Source organism: Vanellus vanellus, assembly GCF_965231255.1.
Source record: "Vanellus vanellus genome assembly, chromosome: 3".
Lineage (NCBI taxonomy): Eukaryota > Metazoa > Chordata > Aves > Charadriiformes > Charadriidae > Vanellus > Vanellus vanellus.
Genome location: NC_138907.1, coordinates 96,126,681 through 96,145,564, shown reverse-complemented (window position 1 = coordinate 96,145,564; position 18,884 = coordinate 96,126,681). Strand labels below are relative to the sequence as shown.

Genomic DNA, 18,884 nt, shown 5'->3' with positions numbered 1-18,884 from the left:
TAAAACATTGTCAAAAATTGTTTAAATAGCATTGGTGATAGTTCAAGCTAATTCAGAAATCAGTTTACTGCTTTGTTTTGATGTAACCCTTCAAGTCTACATGTTGAAGCTACCGAAGGTAATCATTAGACATGTTTTATTTTGAATGTGTCATTTCGGAAACAGAGCTGTGCCATTTTTAAGTTTGTGTCAGTTTTTTTTAACGGCTTCTCACATGGCAGTGTTGTTCTGTCAGTTAAATGCCACATGGGGAGGGGGAGGTAGGAGAGGCATAAAGCCTTCAAGCCGCAAAATAAACAAAAGCAAAACTTGAATTTGATAAGGCTGCTGTATTTGTCTGTGTCATAGGGACCCTTCTAAGTAGCTTTTTATTTTGGAACTGTAGTGAGGGGGGAAGCAATGCCGGTACAGAGAGGGCTGCAGCCTGTGGAGCAGGCTGTGGCCAGGGTGGCCCTGTCCTTCTCTTCCTCTATGACGAAGAGGGGGGAGTGGGTTGGGGTGGAAGAGCCCTTCTTCAGCAAGCATCGTTCCTGTCCCCCAACGCCAGGTCCGTCGGACGGTTACTCTGCAAGCAGAGCATCTTTCTGGGACTTGTTGGGACAAAAAGCTGCTGGAAGCTGCTCGGCTTTCCAAGCCTCTCCTGTCTCCTTTGGGAAAGAAATATGGCCGGTGCGGGTTGCCAGGAAGGGTTCCTGGGTGAGCTGGGCCTGTGAGGAGGGAGCGGGACATGCCCTGCTGAGCGGGCGAGAGCTTGGGCTGGGCTGGTGCTTGGGCCGGGCTGGTGCTTGGGCCCTGAGGCTGTGTCCTTCCCTGGGCTGTCTTTCAACTTTTGAAGTGAATATACGGAAGGAATGGAGGGTGTTTTACCTCAGCAACAGCCGTGAGAAGGGGCAGTTGCTCTCGCATGGCCACTTAAAACCTCTTTGCTTTGCTGCGCCGAGGCCATGGCTTCAGGAGATGGACACGCTGAGGGGAGAGCTGGCCAGGGGAACCTCTGTGTCCTGCTGCCGCTCGCCTCCCCTTCCCCATCGCTGAGGTGGCATTGCTATTTGTGGAGCTGTGCTTTGAGACAGGATAAGGAAGTGATCTGATCGAGCCCTGCAAAAATAGATTATTCTAAAATGGTAACTAATTCATTTTAAAACGCTGTCCCACGAGCGCTGTGTTGGCAGCGTTGCGGGGGCGAAGTACCAATGCTGTGAAGATGGGAATAAGCACCTGGGGCAGAAACTTCTGAAGCTGTTGCCGGTGCGGAAGACTTTGCATAGTTTCACGGGCAAAGTTGGCTTAAAATCTTGCCGTGCCCTTGCTCGCTTCTTCAGGGTTAGGTGTTAATATTGGCGTACTCTTTCAGATGTATCAGTGCAGCTGTTTGTGGGGCTGTGCTGTATTTAAATCAGTGAAATGATGTGGTTTAAATAGGAAAAAAAAAACAACAACACAAAAAGCTTACAAAGTAAGCTTTAATACCTATAAAGGTTTGTTTTGGTGATGGTGGGCTTTTTTGCCCTCTGCAGCTGCCAGCACAATTGCAGAGATGGCTGTTTGTAGGGTGGGTGGGAGCAAGTCTCCAAGGGTAGCAGAGGGAAATCCTTTAAAAACTTTGCTCCTGATAATATGTAATGTGCTATTTTCTCATGGTGCTTGCTGACGTCCATTCTTCCTGTAGCATATATGCTGAGCTCGGCTCAGTTTGTTCAAGCTGCCATCACAGTTGTCCGTCACTGCTGATCAGTGTCGTCTTTACTTTACACTTGTTTCTTCAGAAACTTCTTTTGCTTAGCATTTGTTGATTAAAAAGCGCTCGCAGTACTCCATGTACTGTGTTTAGTCCATTCTTTTCTAAAGCAGATAAAGGAAAGCACGAGTTATTTAACTTGGGGGGGGGGGGGGGGGGAGGGGGAGGGTGTTTGTGTGTTTTGGGTTTTTTTGGTTGATTTTTTTGCTGCTAGTAGCTGTTGGGTTAGATCTGGTTTGCTCTAGGCTTCAATGGTTGAAAAGAGAGTGGGGGACATCAAGGACAGAGTATTAAAATCCAGTGCTTGACTGTTTTTTGTAACAGCTAGGTAAACTTAGAAGGTTAGATAAGTTTCAACTTGGCACTCGGGTTTGGAGGCGAGCAGGAAGTATGTTGCTGGAGGTTCCACCTGAGGTTGCAGAGGAGAGTATGGCTCTTCCTCAGCTGGTGAGTATGAAGATAAATAAGCAGAGAGAGCTTAAAGTCTTACACCAAACTGGCATGTAGATGTTTGTTTGCTACTGTATGTTTTTGAAAAGCTTTAATGCATATTCTGAAATACTTTCCCATGACCACATTAGGTCGTTGCTTGCAGTGGCAGTCTGCTTAATTGTCCTTCAACTTTATGCTTGTATCATACAACCATAACTAAATTGCACTTTGTACTAGAATAATATGGATTTGACTGTAAAATTAGTGCACATTTGTGTAACAGAAGAGTTTCAGGGAGGGTCTTAGAAGACCTATGGTCAGAAAGTTATTAACAAAGGAAGAATGAAATAATGTATGACATTTCGCTGGTGGGTATTGAATAAAGGCAGTGTACAGAAATTATAAGAAGATGAAAACACTGTTTTATATTTCCAGAGTTTTTAGATACTTTATTTTTTGCATTGAAAGTCAAAGAATCAAACTTTTAACCTAAGTTTATGTGCTATAATGCTTCTCTTGATTTGTTTTGTTAAAATGGTAGGAAACTGGAAGCCGAACCACAAGGAAAAAAACTGAAATCAAGGATTATGTTTCTACAGAGGTAGTACTGTAAAGCCAGCCCCAAATCTGCTGTCTTTATATTAGGTTATTAACACTAGGTGTTGAAAAATAAAATAGACTTTGATACAGTACCCCCATGTGTTTCTAAAATAACTTATATCTGTATGAAAGTGCTAGTGGAGTCACTGTTTTTCCATGTTGGCCCATCCAGCCTATCACCACAGATGATATTAGTGTAGGAACTACCAAGGAAGTGGGTTTGTGACCACTGATCCTGGATCAGATTTACTATCAGATTATCTCCTAATGTAACTTTGATCAGGCAGGCAAACTATCGTGTTTCTTAAGTTAATAAGAGTACACAGTATATCATTTGCGCTGACTTAATACCTGCTGTGGGAGGAAAGACAGTAACTATTTGGCATAAAGCCTTCCAATACAAAATCAGCCTGTCAAATCTAAACTGTATTTACTGTCTTTTCAAACCATGACCTCACAGCAGATATTGGAACAATGACTCAACTCTGTAAATTGTGCTCTGTTTTATTTACAGAGTACGATAATATGGAATTATTACCTATTAAAGTAACTTACTGAGCATGTACAGTTAGATCTATTTTTAATTTCTCTTGAAATCAGAGCTTTGTTTTTTTGATGATAAGTTTGCTTGGGGTGGGAAAGAAGTTGCAACAGCTTTCTTTTGGACACTCTTCTGATACATAAAATATAGCAGAGTAATGACATTAACAGTCATTGCAGACATTTTAATGCCAGATTCATCCATCCATGTGAGAGTTCTATTTTTCATTTAATGGCATTGCTTGGGACATGGAATGCAAAGAGATACCACTTTCTTCCTTTGTATAGGTAGGAAAACAATGTATGTTTTAAGTACACTAAAATAGACCTTAAGGCCTGTTTTAAGAAGAACCTGTTCAATTGTGCAGAATCAAATTATTTTAGTAAGCTTCCCTCTCCTCCTTTCTTCATTCTTACCTAGTGCATCCTTCATAAATTTTGAGATTATGAGAAGGTGACTGTATTAAGCTATGCAATTTGTTCTTTAAGCCAAAATACTACACCTTGCAATTTACATTTTTTTAGTTTACTGTAAGATCATTATATGCTTTTAATGTAAAGTTCCAGAAGATTTTTAATTAAGTATTTAGAGTAAGCACTTCATTTTTCTTTTTCCCCTATATTGTTCTTATGAATAGATTGTTAGGAATATATAGATTGGTCGAATTAATTGAAAATCATAAGCAAAATAAGTAATTAATTGATTTACAGATGTATTTCTAGATACATTACTTCTGCTTCAGTTAGAGGTATTTATCTTTATTTTCATCACTGTTGTTAAGGTAGCTTGATGGTGAATGGACAGCTTAACTGCTGATATACACTGTCTGCTCTCCTTGGTTCATAGGATGTGTAGTACTATTTGGTTCATTTTTCTCACTCACTTGGTACATGGGACCAAAGAGGGGCAAAGGCTGGCTTAATGTGGTAGCACATATCCTGAACTGCCCCTGCTTTTCATGAAAATGCTGTATTTTGCTGGTTCTGACTCAAAGGCACTCACATTTGTGCCAGTTATTTCATACCCTTTTAATCGTAACTTTTAAAATGTGGGTTTTCTTTTTAGGGGAAGTATTTGTAAAAGGCAAATAAAACATTCACTTTGGTTTGCTCATGTTCTGTTTCCTCTTCTGCAAATTACTTTTGAAATCGTTGCTCAATTCAACCTAATGTGGAAGAGGAAAAGGGATTGCAGAGATGATGAAGTTTTTGTTTAGTGTAAATTGGCAGCTGAAGAGAGAAGACACTGAAGTTAGTGCCTCACTGGGAGGAAAAATACAGAAGTTGGCTAGCATGGGGTCCGTTTTGCAGCAGCTGGCCAGTTGCTGTGGATATAGCTTCACTGTACCTGCAGGATGTGCGATCTTTTCCCTAGTCGGGGGCCATAAAAGGTAGGGGGTTATCCTGGCCGAGGGAGGACACATCGGTAGGAAAGCAAGCTTTTAACCGTGCTGCTCGCAGAACTTTTCATGTTAAACTTTTTAATGAGGAAGCTTAGAAATAACATGTCATTTGTCAGACAGACAAAGACCAATGCTAGGGTAGAAGGGAATAAGCCTAATAAATGTTCAAGATGAATTATTATATCACATACATGATCTATTAATAGGGGAGAAGAAAAGAAATAAATGCAACTTATTAATGATTTCCATGCTCAGTGGGAATAATCAAGTTGTCAGCTCGAAGTAGTATGTTGTTTTTATCAGTGTGCTGCATAGAGGACCAGATATTGGTGCTAAATTTAAAGCAAAAATTAGGAAAATCTGAATTTTAATCCTTGATTAAGCTGGTTGTTTATCTAGACCATTAAAATGTCATAGATATCTTGCATTGTTAGAAATGGTGAATCAAGCCTTGTAATGCCTGTCTGGGAAGTAGTCTAGGCTTAGAGAACCAGGCAAGAAGAAAATTGTAATAGTTGAGTTTTGCCCTGAGCCCATGAAACTAGGTCATTGTTTAACTATATTTAAGTAACTATGGTTATTTACATTCATATAATTACTTATAACTGTGAAGCTTTAAAAAGAATTTAATGAATAAATCCTAATATAAAGCAGTCTATTCTGTTGTCCTTTTCTGAGTGGTGGTCATGCTGTCTTTTTAAAATTGGGATAACAAATTGAATAAGGTATCCTAGATACTTCCACTTAAAGGGTTTTGTTTGTTTGTTTCCTTGTTTTACAACACGATGATCATGCAATCCAAAATTAAATCAGCATTTCTTTTCTACCCCCTCGCCTTTTTAATTGCAGAGAGCCAGGGTTTATTTGTAGTGCTGGGGAAACTCTAGTCTTCAACCAGAACACTGTGATACCGGGCGCTGCACAGCTGTGAAAGGATTTCAAAGGAGAACAAGAGGGTTATGCTCAATGCAGTAGTCCAGGCTCTCTGCAGGGGATGCAGAGAGAGAGGTGAAATGATCAAAATAACAGGCTGGTTCTTTGCAGCATCATGCTGAACTAATACATGCAATGAATTATGCTTTTTCAGCCTCACAGTAATTAAAACAAAAGAGGATATTAGCTTGGATAAGTTTGGGCTGTATGGATAGAGGGGACATATTTCTAATCACACGCAGAAAAATTTGGCAGGTCTTGTGCGTAGTCGTGCCAAAGTCTATGAGAACCCAGAGAAAACTAAATGAAAAATACTGTCTAGGTTTACAGTCAGATTGTGCTATTGTACATGCTCAAAAAGTAGGTATTAGGTATAGCCGTGCAGGTCAAGAACTCTGCTTTTGCCACATTGAGTTTCAGGTGAAGGCTGTGTCCAAGAAACAGCTAAAATTGGAACTGAAGACAGTTCTCAGGTGGGGGGACAAACCTGTGAGTCATCAGCACAGAGCTAGATGGTGGCTGAATTTGTGTTGGCAGTTGCTGTATCTCTGAGCATAAAGGAGAAGAGGGCGGGGAAAAAAAGGTCAGGGATGGAGGTGTACAAAGCTCCTACAGCAACTTAGAAGAAAAAAAAGTTATCTGAAGACTGTGTTAAATGAGCAGTAGGAAGAAAACAGGAGGAAAATAAACATTTTGTTGTATTTCCACTTGTAGTATTCTGTATTTTTGCTTTTGACTTCCACTGAATATAAAATATTAAATCTAAGGCTAGAACAATTTAAACTACTCAGGATTTTTTGTTTTCTCTCTCTTAAACAAAGAACTTAGTCCTTTTTAAAAGAGAACTGGTATAACACAGGTTGTTGCACGGTTAAACAAATGGAATAAATGTTGGTGCCATTTTGATGCAGTGTTATGGTATCAAGATTTTACCGGGGTGTTACTGATAATTTGTGGTATCAAAGATGCAATATTACACATGACATGCACAGGTGATTTCTATTTTTAAAAATTTCAGATAATGTGTTTTTGTGTGCTCCGCTTTCTATGTTTCCTTCTCTGTAAAGCTGAGGCAAAACCATTTAGTTTCACAGCTTGCCTGCAGGAGCTGTGACAGGTTTTGTGTTTGTGTTTCTCGTAAACATACCTACAGAAAAGACACAAAGTTCCTCTAACAAGGGCTAACTAAGCTTTCTTTTCTCTTTGTGGCCTAAGTGTACAGGTTGTCAGATCAAAGACTTCGGTCCTTTTTTAGGATTTTTTTTTTAAATACCCTAATGGTTTAAGAATACAGGGGAGAGAGAATGTTTCTTAACAGTTTTAAGGTAGTGGTTCAACAGGAGCTTCAAGGAAAGTTTCAGAATATTATGTAACATTGACCTACGTTTGCTCTGAGAAAGTGGGTTCTTGGTCTTAGGGCTCTCCCCCTCGTTCCTTGAATTTTGTCTTCTCAGGAGAAGGGACATAAGACTTACCAGGAGAATTTCAGCTGACCTATTCTTGTAAGTTGTCTCCTCCCTGGTAGCTATGTAGGACTGCGTGGGGCATGAGCTTTATTTGATGACTCAGGCCAGAATATCCTCCTGCCTTCTTAATGCTACGTTGCTGCTGTTGAGCTGAGAGTCTCTCTGAAGATCAGGGAGGCTGTGGGGCAGCTGGGGTCTTACCAGGGTCCTCTGGGAGCTGGATTTTAGAATTCCTTGGTGAAGACAGGGATAGTTTGGCTGAACATGGCAAGTCAGCTGTGCCAAAGCATGGGCTTTACGAGAAGTTTTATTTTTTTTTTTTACTTTATTTTGGAAAAATAGGTGTTGGACTACTACACTTGCAGAAAGCTGAAAACTGCAGTGCAAGAACTGAGGGCAAATTGGAGAATGCTGGTAGGCGGTACATGTTGGAGAGGACGTGATAGGGGCTGTTACAGGACACAGGAAAAGAGACTAAAGCACATGAGTACTGAAAAGTTCTAGAGATACTCCTCTTAGTAAAGCATTTTTTTGTTTGTTTGTTTTTTAGTTCAAGCAGTATGTTTTTGACAGCAACAGTGAAGAACTGGAAGACTGGTTAATTAACATACTAAAATGGAGGATTTACCAGTGGAGGTAAGACATTCTTTGAATGTACTGGGGTTTTGTTTCTTAGCATTGTCTTGCAGTTCTCAATACAAGTAGCTAGATTAATGGCACTGTTACACAAGCATTTCACCTCCTAAACCAGCTTTATTCTCAGTATCTGTACACCTCCATCTGTCTTTTCATTGTGCTCACAGGTGCTCTGATACAGCTGCTGTAAAGTATCACTAAAATGATCAATTTTGAAAAAAAAAAAAACCAAACCAGAATCAAGAAACACTTTTTCCTTCTGATGATCTTTTAAAATCTGGTATCCCGTGATCCATTTTGTGTTGTGGCCTCAGAAAAGGTTAGTTTTGATAACTAAAGAAGTGGCGAGCTAGTGTGGGGACATCCTGGACTGGCCAGGATATGTAGGAGATTTTCCAACTTAAGAAAATAAATAAACCCCCAGAAGTGTGAAGGGAAGTTTAGTTTTGGCCATCAGCATAGGATCAAGTGGCTTTAACTGACGTTTTAACTATTGGAGGCGCTCAGTCTCAGTGCTTAAATATTTTTGAATATTGAAATACTGTTTTGATTGTGTTAAGCAGCTACCAAAAGTTATGAAACCCTGTGTTTGTTCTGACCTTTGTATTAGGATATTCTCATTTATTATCAGATCTTCTGATACGTGTTTATATGCTGCATTAACGTCTGTTGCTTATATGTAGAGAGCTCCTGCTGAAGGATTCTTCTCATTCTTACAGGCAGACGGAACAAACGTGCAGTTCAATAGCATGGTTTCTGAATACTAATTATATGCTATAAAATAGAACAATAAACTCATTAAGTATTAAAATGAGTTGTGGTCATTTAATGTAATTGAAGTTATTGAAGATTAGCTGTACATTTTAATGTAATCTATGTAAATAAATACTTCTAGGTGAGTTTAACTTTTTTGTTGGCTACACGATTAGTGTACAAAAGTTAAAGACATTGTCCAAGTTTGAGTTTCTCCTTTAAATTATTTAATCACTGCATAACACTTTCTATTACATAGTTCAAAGAACACTGTTTTCCTTTGCAATGATATGAAAGACTGACAGAAAAATAGTGATTTAGTTTATGTCAGCTCAGGGCAGTGAACGCTCCACTTCACCCAGGTTAGGGTGCACATGGAACAAGCTCATGCTTTGCAAAGAAAAAGCCATCCTCAAAGGTCAGCTGATAGACTACCATCCCAGGTACCAGCGGTGGCATGCAGCATTGCTTTCTGGATGCACAGTTTTGTGAACTGTGGCTCAGTTTTTCCTAGTGGTTTTTGCAGTTGGTACTGGAGCTAGGCCAGATTTCCAAATATTGTTGGTAGTTGAACGAGGGCTATATTACTGGATTAATACAGATGGCACAGTGTTGTGCAGGGCTGTGTTTGCTGGACCTTTTGTTCGGTCTGCAGGGGTTGCCTGCCCAGGCAATTTTTAGTGGGCTGGCTGGGGATTGCTAAGTCAGCTCGAGTGAGGAAGGAGGGAGTGGCCCCAGCTAAGAGCTGTGTTAGACACAATAGAAATACCACAAGTTCACTGGACAGCCCTTTTGGCAGTAATGCAAGATGTGGTTCTCCTAGCTTTTTTATTGAATTAACTCATTCATAAAATGGACCTTCAAACTTGTCTAACTGGACTAGTTCTGGGTTGTTCTGAGTTTTCCTATTGGGGAATTGAGGGACCCTGAAGTATTTGGGAGTGACTGCTTGACCCAACAACTCCTGCAGGAACAGTTTTCCTGTCTCTTAGTGGAGGCAAACTGTGCCTCCACAGGGACATGGACAGTGACACCCATTGTGCTGGGGAGTCAGAGGCGTGGGATGGCTTCCTCCCTTGAAAATGTAGTTTCATCAAAACGCAAGCTGGATGAGACTGCCCCATGGCATCCTTTGCCTGTTTAAGTCTTTTTGCTTTTTCCTGTGTGTTTTAAAGTGGGCTCCTTTCTGAGGTATTGGACAGTTTCATCACAGGTTCTGTGCACAGCCCACAAGGTTTGTTGCCAAGAGTCACGGCCGGTCTGGGATCTCAGGATCTCTGCTCAGTGGCAGGTCAGGTCCCATTTGCAGAAGATACACATGCAATGTAGTAGGTAATGGACATGTGATAATGCAGTATGGTAACCCCAGAGAATTCAAGTGTAGAACTTCTTGATTCTAGCTTTAAAGGCCACTGAGACATCCCTACACAATCCTATAGACAAAGCAGTGGAAGAGGGAATTGTTGCAAAGGCCGGTAGGTTATTACTGACAGTCCTAGTGCTGCATGCTGTAGCAAAACTTGTGTCGTCATTCAATTAATCTGTTGAAGTCCCTTGATTGAAATTTGAATGAACACAGGATGTTTAGATAAGCTGGATTAATTGCATCATCTAGATGCTGTAGTTTTGATGTTGCAGTAAGGGCCCTTGATCTGAGTTCTTCATATTGTCATAACAGCTTTAGAAGCAAAATCCCCCTTTCCCTGTCCCCTGTTACTTCGGTAACATGCTGGTTTTGTGTTTTCATAAAGTGCATGCAGAGTCCTTGTATTGGCTATTAAACCAAGGTCAGAATTAATTTGTTTATAGTTAAAAATCTAGACCTGTGCTGTGGTGCTTGAAGCCTTCCAGCTCCTCTAGAGTGGATACAGAAAGGTAAATCTTATCTTGAGTCATATGCCAAGATAATTTAGTTGGTAGGCTAGAGGTAGCTGATAAAGGTACCTTTGCTTTCAGGTGACTGATATCTGCTGTGGCAATGACTTTTTTTCTTTTTTTTTTTTTGCCAGCTACTCTGTTTCAGTCTCAGTAGTACGCCTGCTGCTTTACATGCATGTTCAAAATTTTAGGAACGAAAAACCCCCATAATCCATTCAAGCTCCAGCCAGGCTAGTATTTTTTTTACGTTTGCTGCTTCTGTGTTAGACCCAGAAGATGAACTAATGTGCTTGAAGGGTAGTCTGGTTTAGATTTTTTGGTTTGTTTATTCCTTAAACCAGACAGTGCTTGCAGGAACTGGGAAATTTGAAGACAAGTGTTTGCAGAAAGCATAGTCTATTTTATGAATCCAGTTGATAGCGTTGAAGGCAAAACAGCAGAAGTCAGTAAAGTCTAGGATTTTAATTTAAGTATCAGCAGGCAGTTGTAAATTAGCAGAAAGGTGCCAGTCTGTGGCTGTGAAGACAGTGAGAATTAACACATTACTACTAACAACGATTGACTAAAAATGGGCATGTTGTGCTCCTTAACTCCTGCCTTCCCTCTAGAATCATTCCATCTAAAGCCCTACATGACCTGGTTGAGCACTTTCTCTGCAGTGTTAGGCCACGCTATAATTCAGCTGTCCGTGTCCTCATGTGAGAGTTGAGGCACTGCTACGTGCGTAGTCATTCTGCTTCAGCAAAGGCTGGAAGCAGACCATGCTCTTTTTCTCCTTGTTGGCAGTATTTTTCCCCTCTCTCCAGCCAAGTACCAGAGCAGAGCTGCAGTACGGAGGTATCAGTAAATGCCAGGATTGTATTATGCTGATGGTGTGCCCTGATACTTCTCTGATAACAGTTGATTCCTTCACAACAAAGATAGAAGTTATTGTGGGCAGGATTTGGTACCTCCTATATCCTTGTTTACACAGGGTATGTGTATTTAAGGAAGCTGTGGAAAATTGTGTATAGTGTTGTCCTTTTTAAGGACCAGATAGGCATTATCCCCAGCTTGTGTTCTAAAAAGTTTGTTTTCTGTTTGTTTTCAGTAACTAAGGTGCTGACAAGTTTTGACTTCTTCATCCTCATAAACATGAGTGAAGTTCAGGCTATGGTAGAATTCTCCGTGGAGCTCCACAAATTCTTCAATGTGGATTTGTTTCAAAGAGGGTAGGTAGTGCGTTCTTTCAAACTTTATTGTGGTGGATGGCTGATGGGAAGACCTTAATGGGTACTGTCATGTAGTGTTGCTTCGTGTATTATTGACCATTTTTATAGTGATTTGAAAAATCTTTATTCCTTATTGGAAAGGCATATACCTTCTAAGAATTAAATGCTTGAACAATTTGGCCTAAAACTTAATTTGTAATAAACTAATTTTGTCTAATTGGAGGATAGGGAAGCTCTGTAGATTTGGAGGGGAGATTGTATTCTTATCCAGGCCTTTCCCCTTTCATATCTTAGTTTCTGTAATCCCTTTTGTTTGAAATATGATAGGTGTTTCAAATCTTTTAAAAATGTTGCTGCTGCATTTAGCTTACTAATTTATCAGTTTGGCAGTGGAGAAATTCACCAGCTTCTTCCTCCTCACACTGTGCTATGCCTCCACAGTTACAGAAAGCTCCATGCTGCCTCGTTAGACTCTCCTGACCTCCTCTTACTCCACCTGGTCTCTGTAGAAGGCTTTTTCACATTTCTTTCGTTTGATATTACCTGATTGTCCCCAGATTACTTTCTAAGGTCATCCTTTTCCATGGCTTTGTAGGAAATAATCCTTTGTAGCTTATTTTTGAGTTATTAAAGATTATTGCTCATCTAGCGTAGTGGTACATTGTCCTCCTGTCAATCTTCCAACACACCGCTAAAAATACATGTCGGTGTTGTAGTTCTTGTGATGTTTGTTTTAGATAAATCTGGTTGAGGCTGTGTCAGTGTTTACAGACAGGGAACAATATATATCAGTGTTGATTTATGATAGCTACTTTTTCCAAAACATCGTAAAATAACTTCCCTTAGAAACATATTGGTAATAAGAAAATACATTCTCATTTTCAACCTTGTCATAATTCAAGGCAGGTGGTGGAGGGGTATTTTTTTGGCAGGGTTTGGGGCTGGTTTTTTGGGGGGTGGGGTTTTTGACAGGGTGAGTTGTAAGTAATGGGAAAATTTAATTGCCTTGGGATGCACATAGTTTCTCCACCTTGTATTAACCCTCTGAGGTGGATATTTTAAGGACGAGTGATATAAAAAATAGGTAGATTGGGAAGGAGCTCAGGAGAAAGAGGCAAAAAATCTTGGCTAGCTACCCTCTGTCTTTGCAATGTTACTGTTAATTTTCATCTATATTTTATTAAAGCTAGCTTTTCACTAAATTTGACCTGAAGCTGGTACTGACAGAAGTGATTGCCCATTATGCTTGCTACTGTTTGCAGTCAAAGTATATGCAACAAACTGTCTATGTCTTTTTAGGAAAAATTGTAATTTCACTCTTCATTGGAAGAGGAGGATTAAGGAAGGCTTAAGAGGTCTGGAAAAACACAGGCTATTTTAATTACTTCAACAAAAAAGCACAGTCTGTTGAACTGTGGCCTTTTTTAATCTCTGAGATCAGTGGGGAAGGAAAGGATGGAATATGGCAGCATGTTATCTCTATTAGAGAAGAGCCTGATGAGAAGAAAGTCTTTTGGTTGTCGTAACCTTACAATTCAAATGATTCCTCAGAAAGGTGGTTGAGAAGCAAAGCACAGCAGTATAGTTATTGGTGCTCTACTCAGCATGTTTCTTTTTAGCTTATGCTTTAAAAACCAGTAAGTTCACAGGGGGAATTCAGAAAGGTGGAATGCTGACATGGTGAGAAAAGTGGCATGAGTAGATACTACCTCTGGTTTCAAGCTGAACCTTTAACTCTGGGCACATTCCCTTAGAAATCGATGTTGGGAAGGAGAGGGAGCTTTCAGAATAATTTGAAAGGCTGTGTCATGTGACCATTGCAATAATTTCTGTCCATTTGGGTAAGTTCTGGTATTTTTCTAGGGAACTGTCTTTGTATTTATTTGAGACAGGATGTAATATTTACATTGCTGGTGTAGCTCTTGAATGATGCATTGAATGAGCAGAAAACAAAATCTTTAGTTTCATAGAATCATAAAATGCTTTGGGTTGGAAGGGACCTTTGAAGGTCATCTAGTCCAGCCTCACCTGCAATGATCAGGGACATAGAATCATAGAATGATTTAGGTTGGAAAGGACCTTGACGATCATCGAGTTCCAACCCCCCTGCCATAGGCAGGGACACCTCCCACTAGACCAGGTTGCCCAAGGCCATGTCCAGCCTGGCCTTGAACACCTCCAGGGATGGGGCCTCAACAACCTCTCTGGGCAACCTGTCCCAGTGCCTTACCACCCACAAAGTGAAAACCTTCTTCCTAATGTTCAGTCTGAACCTGCCCTCTTCCAGTTTAAAGCCATTCCCCCTCATCCTATCGCTACATGCCGTAGTAAAATTCCTTCCCCAGCTCTCCTGTAGGCCCCCTTTAGGTACCGGAAGGCTGTACTAAGATGTCCACAGAGCCTTGTCTTCTCCAGGCTGAACAGCCCCAACTCTTTCAGCCTCTCCTTATAGGAGAGGTGCTCCAGCTCTCGGATCATCCTCGTGGCTCTCCTCTGGACACCCTCCAGCAGGTCCATGTCCTTCTTCTGTTGGGGACTCCAGAGCTGGATGCAGTACTCCAGGTATTCAACAATATCTTCAACTAGATCAGGTTGCTCAGAGCCCTGTCCAACCTGACCTTAAATGTCTCCAAGGATGAGGCATCTACCACCTCTCTGGGCAACCTGTTCCAGTGTTTCACCACTCTCTTCCTTATATCTAGTCTAAATCTTCCCTCTTTTGGTTTAAAGCCATTACCTCTTGTCCTGTTGCAACAGGCCCTGCTAAAAAGTTTGTCTCCATCTTTCTTCTAAGCCCCTGTTAACTACTGAAAGGCCACAACAAGGTCTCCCTGGAGCCTTCTCTTCTCCAGGCTGAACAACCCCAACTCTCTCAGCCTGTCCTCATAGGAGAGGTGCTCCATCCCTCTGATCATCTTTGTGGCCCTCCTTTGGACTCTCTCCAACATGTCCATGTCTTTCCTGTGCTGAGGGCTCCAGAGCTGGATGCAGTACTCCAGGTGGGGTCTCACCAGGGTAGAAGTAAAGGGGCAGAATCACCTCTGTCAACCTGCTGGCCATGCTTCTTTTGATGCAGTCCAGGATGTGGTTGGCTTTCTGGGCTGTGAGTGTACCTTGCCAGCTCATGTCCAGCTTTTCATCCACCAGTACCCCCAAGTCCTTCTCGGCAGGGCTGTTACCTATCTCTTTATCTCCCAGCCTGTATTGGTACCAGGGTTTGCCCCGACCCAGGTGCAGGACCCTGTACTTGGCCTTGTTGGACCTCATGAGGTTCACACAAACCACTTTTTGAGCCTGTGCAGGTCCCTCTGGATGGCATCCAGTTGCTCACGTGGCTCAACTGGACCACTCAGCTTGGTGTCATCTGCAAACTTGCCGAGGGTGCACTCGATCGCACTGTCCTTGTCATTGATGAAGGTATTAAACAGTGCTGATCAGGGTTCAGACCCCTGAAGGACACTACTTGTTACCAGTCTCCGTCTGGTCATTGAGCTGTTGACCACTACTCTCTGGATGTGACCATCCAACCAATTCCTCATCCACTGAACAGTCCACCCATCAAATTCATACCTCTCTAGTTCAGAGAGAATGATGTCATGGGGGACCATGTCAGAGGCCTTACAGAAGTCAAGATGGACAACATTCATAGCTCTTGTTGACTGATGTAGGCACTCCTTCATAGAAAGCCACTAGGTTGGTCAGGCAGGACTTGCCCTTGGTGAAGCCATGCTGGCTGTCTCAGATCTCCTCACTGTCCTCCATGTGCCTCAGCATAGCTTCTAGGAGGATCTGTTCCATGATTTTCCTAGGCACAGAGGTGAGGTTCATAGGTCACTAGTTCCCAGGGTACTCCTTTCTACCCTTTTTAAAAATGGGTGCAGTGTTTCCCTTTTTCCAGTCACCGGGGACTTCATCTGACTGCTGTGACTTTTCAAATACTGTGGAGAGTGGCTTGGCAACTACATCAGCCAATTCTCTCAGGACTCTGGGGTGCATCTCGTCAGGTCCCATAGATTTCTGTATGTTCAGGTTCCTCGGGTGGTCACAACCCTGATCTTCTCTTACAGTGGGAGGGACTTTGCTCCCCCAATCCCCAGCTTGCAGTCCGTCCACTCGAGAGGTGTGGGGAGAGCGGTTGCCAGTGAAGATTGAGGCAAAAAAAGTTGTTGAGCACCTCAGTTTTCTCCTACTCATTGTTACCAGTTTACCAGTCTTGCTCATTGGGGGAGGTATGCTTTCTTTGACCTTAAGTTTCTGGTTGACATACCTGTAGAAGACCCTATTATTGTTTATGTCCCTTGCCAAGTTCAGCCCCAGCTGCACCTTGGCCTTCCTGACCACATCCCTACACAACCAGGCAGCATCCCTGTACTCTTCCCGGGATACCTGTCCCTGCCTCCACTGCCTGTGCATCTCTTCCTTGCCCTATAGTTTGACCAGCAGACTTGACTCAGCCATACTGATCTCTTACCTTCCTTTCCTGATTTCTTACATCTGGGGATCACACACCTAGTTTCATTGCTAGCCTCATATTTTTGAGCTACAGCTGTGTTTAGTATGGCTTCTTTCACCAAAAGCCAGGTATAGAACCAATTGCATTCTGGGTCTGTTTGGGATTGTGTGCATTCAGGAGTACTCAGCTTAGTGTGCCTGTCTCGTGTGTTAGAGACTTAACGACCTTCTGAATTGTGTAAAATAAAATGTTGGCTATTGCAAGTAATCACATCAAGCTGATCAAGCTCCTTCTTAAAACTTACTAGATTTTTGTCCAAAGTGGTTGGTTGGAGAGTGAGTCCAGATTCTCACTCTTTTGGCTATTGGATAAGTCATAATTTCCAGTCTAAATTTCCTTACCAGTTTTTAGGAGTTTGTTTTTCTTACCAGCGTTGTCCTATGCTTTGAATAACTTTATCAGTCTGAGTGTTCACTCTGATGTATTTTTAGATGTCAGCCTTTTGTCTCTCCTGTTAAATATGAGCTGAATCAGTTTGGTCATTTGAATTGGTGGCACATTCCCCACCCCGTCCCTTTTTCTGTAGAGTCCACATACACTAATATCCAATCAAAACCATTATTATCTCTTCCTGGGTTTATAACTATTTAAAGAAATCTGCCAGCTATTGCATCCAACTGTAGCATGTTTTCTTAGATCTTTAACTGTAGTGACACTATTGCCAGAAGCACTTATGACTGTGTTTACACCTACAATTAATTTGGTACTTTAGAAATTAATTACTAGAAGCAGTGTTGATGTCCATATATCTGTGTGCTTCCATGTTTATTTCAGACTAGATTTAGTCTCGTCCTCTGGACCAGATGTTTTGCATCATGAGTGTATTTTTAAATTGTTCATAGCTGTAATTCTTTAATACTTTCTGTCCCTCCAGGGGTTGAAGTACATTTTGTGACATGTAGATCACAGCCTGTGGTTTAGTTTTCTCCAGGAGACATCTAGGTTATGTACGCGGAAAGATCTCAGTGAGCTGAACCAGCATGTAGCAAATGGGGATCATTGGGGGAAAGGGCCTCAAAACCACTCTGCTGATCTAAACCATTCATCTGAAGGGTCCAGTAACGGACTCACTGTTATAACTGTGTTATTCTCCTAACTGATCCTTTAAAGCAGACTGTTCATTTTCTCTACTTTTAGAGAACTCTTATTATTCTAAGCGAGGAGATATACACAGAGCAGACACTTAATTCTCATACATGAGACTTGTCTGTATGTGTAGCTCCCTGCTGCTCATCTGGTTCAAGAAAGGTTGTTCTATGTCTCTGGTGATTCTGGTGGTTAGCTTCTGAAAGTTGCACTGTAGCTGTAAGTCTCGTAAGTATGTAGTATAGTTAAAGAACAGTTAAGTAGTATCCTTACCTAACAACAGCTATTTCATTATATTTTCTTACAACTCTTTGCAGCTTGCTTAGAACCAAACTTAGTCCAGGTAACTCTGTTGGTTTATTTTAATATACTGCTATATTCAAATAAGGCTTCACATAGCTTTTAAACTAGTGGGATGTGATCATGGAAATTTTTGCCCAAACAGTGATTGATATGTGAGTATCAAGTGACAGAATGAATAAAAGAAATGTAATTTTTTGGGACCTGTGAGATCAAAGGCTATTTTGTCGTCTTAGTTCATAAAAGCTCTGGTTAGGTTTGGGCTTTGTAGAGCTGACCTTTTATAAATACAAAGGGAAACATAACGCAACCTGAGTGAGATGTGGACTGGAGAAGTGGAAAATGAATTGGCTAGGAAACTGGTTGGATGACTGGGCTCAAAGAGTTGTCCTCAGTGGTGCAAAGTCCAACTTGCAGCTGATGACTAGTTGATTGATACGGGGTCAGTACTGTTTAGTGTTTTTGTTAACAGCTTGGATGATGAGACAGAGTGCCTTCTCAGCAAGTTTTTGAATTATGACAATTTACAGAGAATGGTTAGACACCCTGGAGAGCAGAGATGCTCTTTGGAGGGATCTAGGCAAACTGGAGAAATGGGCTGATAGGATCCGCAAGATAAGGGCAAATGCGAATCCTACAGATGGGGTTGAATAAACCCATATGTCATTGCAGGCTGGGGGCCAACTGGCTAGCAAGCACATGCAAAAAAAGTCCCTGGGAGTCCTGGTATACAGTGGGTTAAACATGAGCCAGCAGCAGGGTGTTGTGGCAAAAGAAAGCCAATTGTATGCTGAACTGTAATAACAAGAGTGTAGCAGCAGGCACAGTTTCGAAAAGAAAGATCTCCATCCTTTCTGTGTTTTGCTGCCCGACTCCTACCAGCAGCTCAGCAGTGCTGTCAGGCTGTGTATATTTCCTACTTATTCAGTTTTCAAACCAGGATGCTCATCTTTCCATACTGATTTTCCTCTTTGAAAAATCTGCAAAATAGATACTCAATACATTTATATTTTTGCTAAAAAAAAAAAAAAAAGGTTCTCATAAACTTAAGAACTATTAGAACTATTAGAGATACAGGGTTTCTCTGTGATAAGAGTCGCTGACCAGAGTCTGGGATATCTGGACATGTACAATCAGTGTAATATTGCTTTCTGTGCTGGAGATAGGGAGAAGTAATTTTTATCTGTTTGGCCAATATCTTTGGACAGAAGCTGTTTCCTGAAATAATTTTTTGCCACACTGACAATTACTGTCTCTCTGTCACTGTGCCTCCCTATTTATATTTCCATTCACATGTTGTCTCCTATTTCGCTAAGTCCTTTAGCATAAGGACTCTTCTGTGTTTGCACAACAGACAGCTAGTTAATTTATTAGATTTATTACTGAAAGGCCGTT

The 18,884-nt window shown here is 41.3% G+C and overlaps 1 protein-coding gene across 1 annotated transcript in view; it reads left to right on the top strand.

The window, feature by feature from the left end:
- Nucleotides 1-11,510: 11,510 nt before the first annotated feature.
- The window catches only part of FAM135A (family with sequence similarity 135 member A), an 80,670-nt gene continuing 73,296 nt past the window's right edge, over nt 11,511-18,884 (top strand). Inside the window, exon 1 of the mRNA XM_082480891.1 lies at nt 11,511-11,590. Within this exon, the coding sequence (XP_082337017.1) occupies nt 11,514-11,590 (77 nt within the window). The 5' untranslated portion in view covers nt 11,511-11,513. The remainder of the gene's footprint in view (nt 11,591-18,884) is intronic.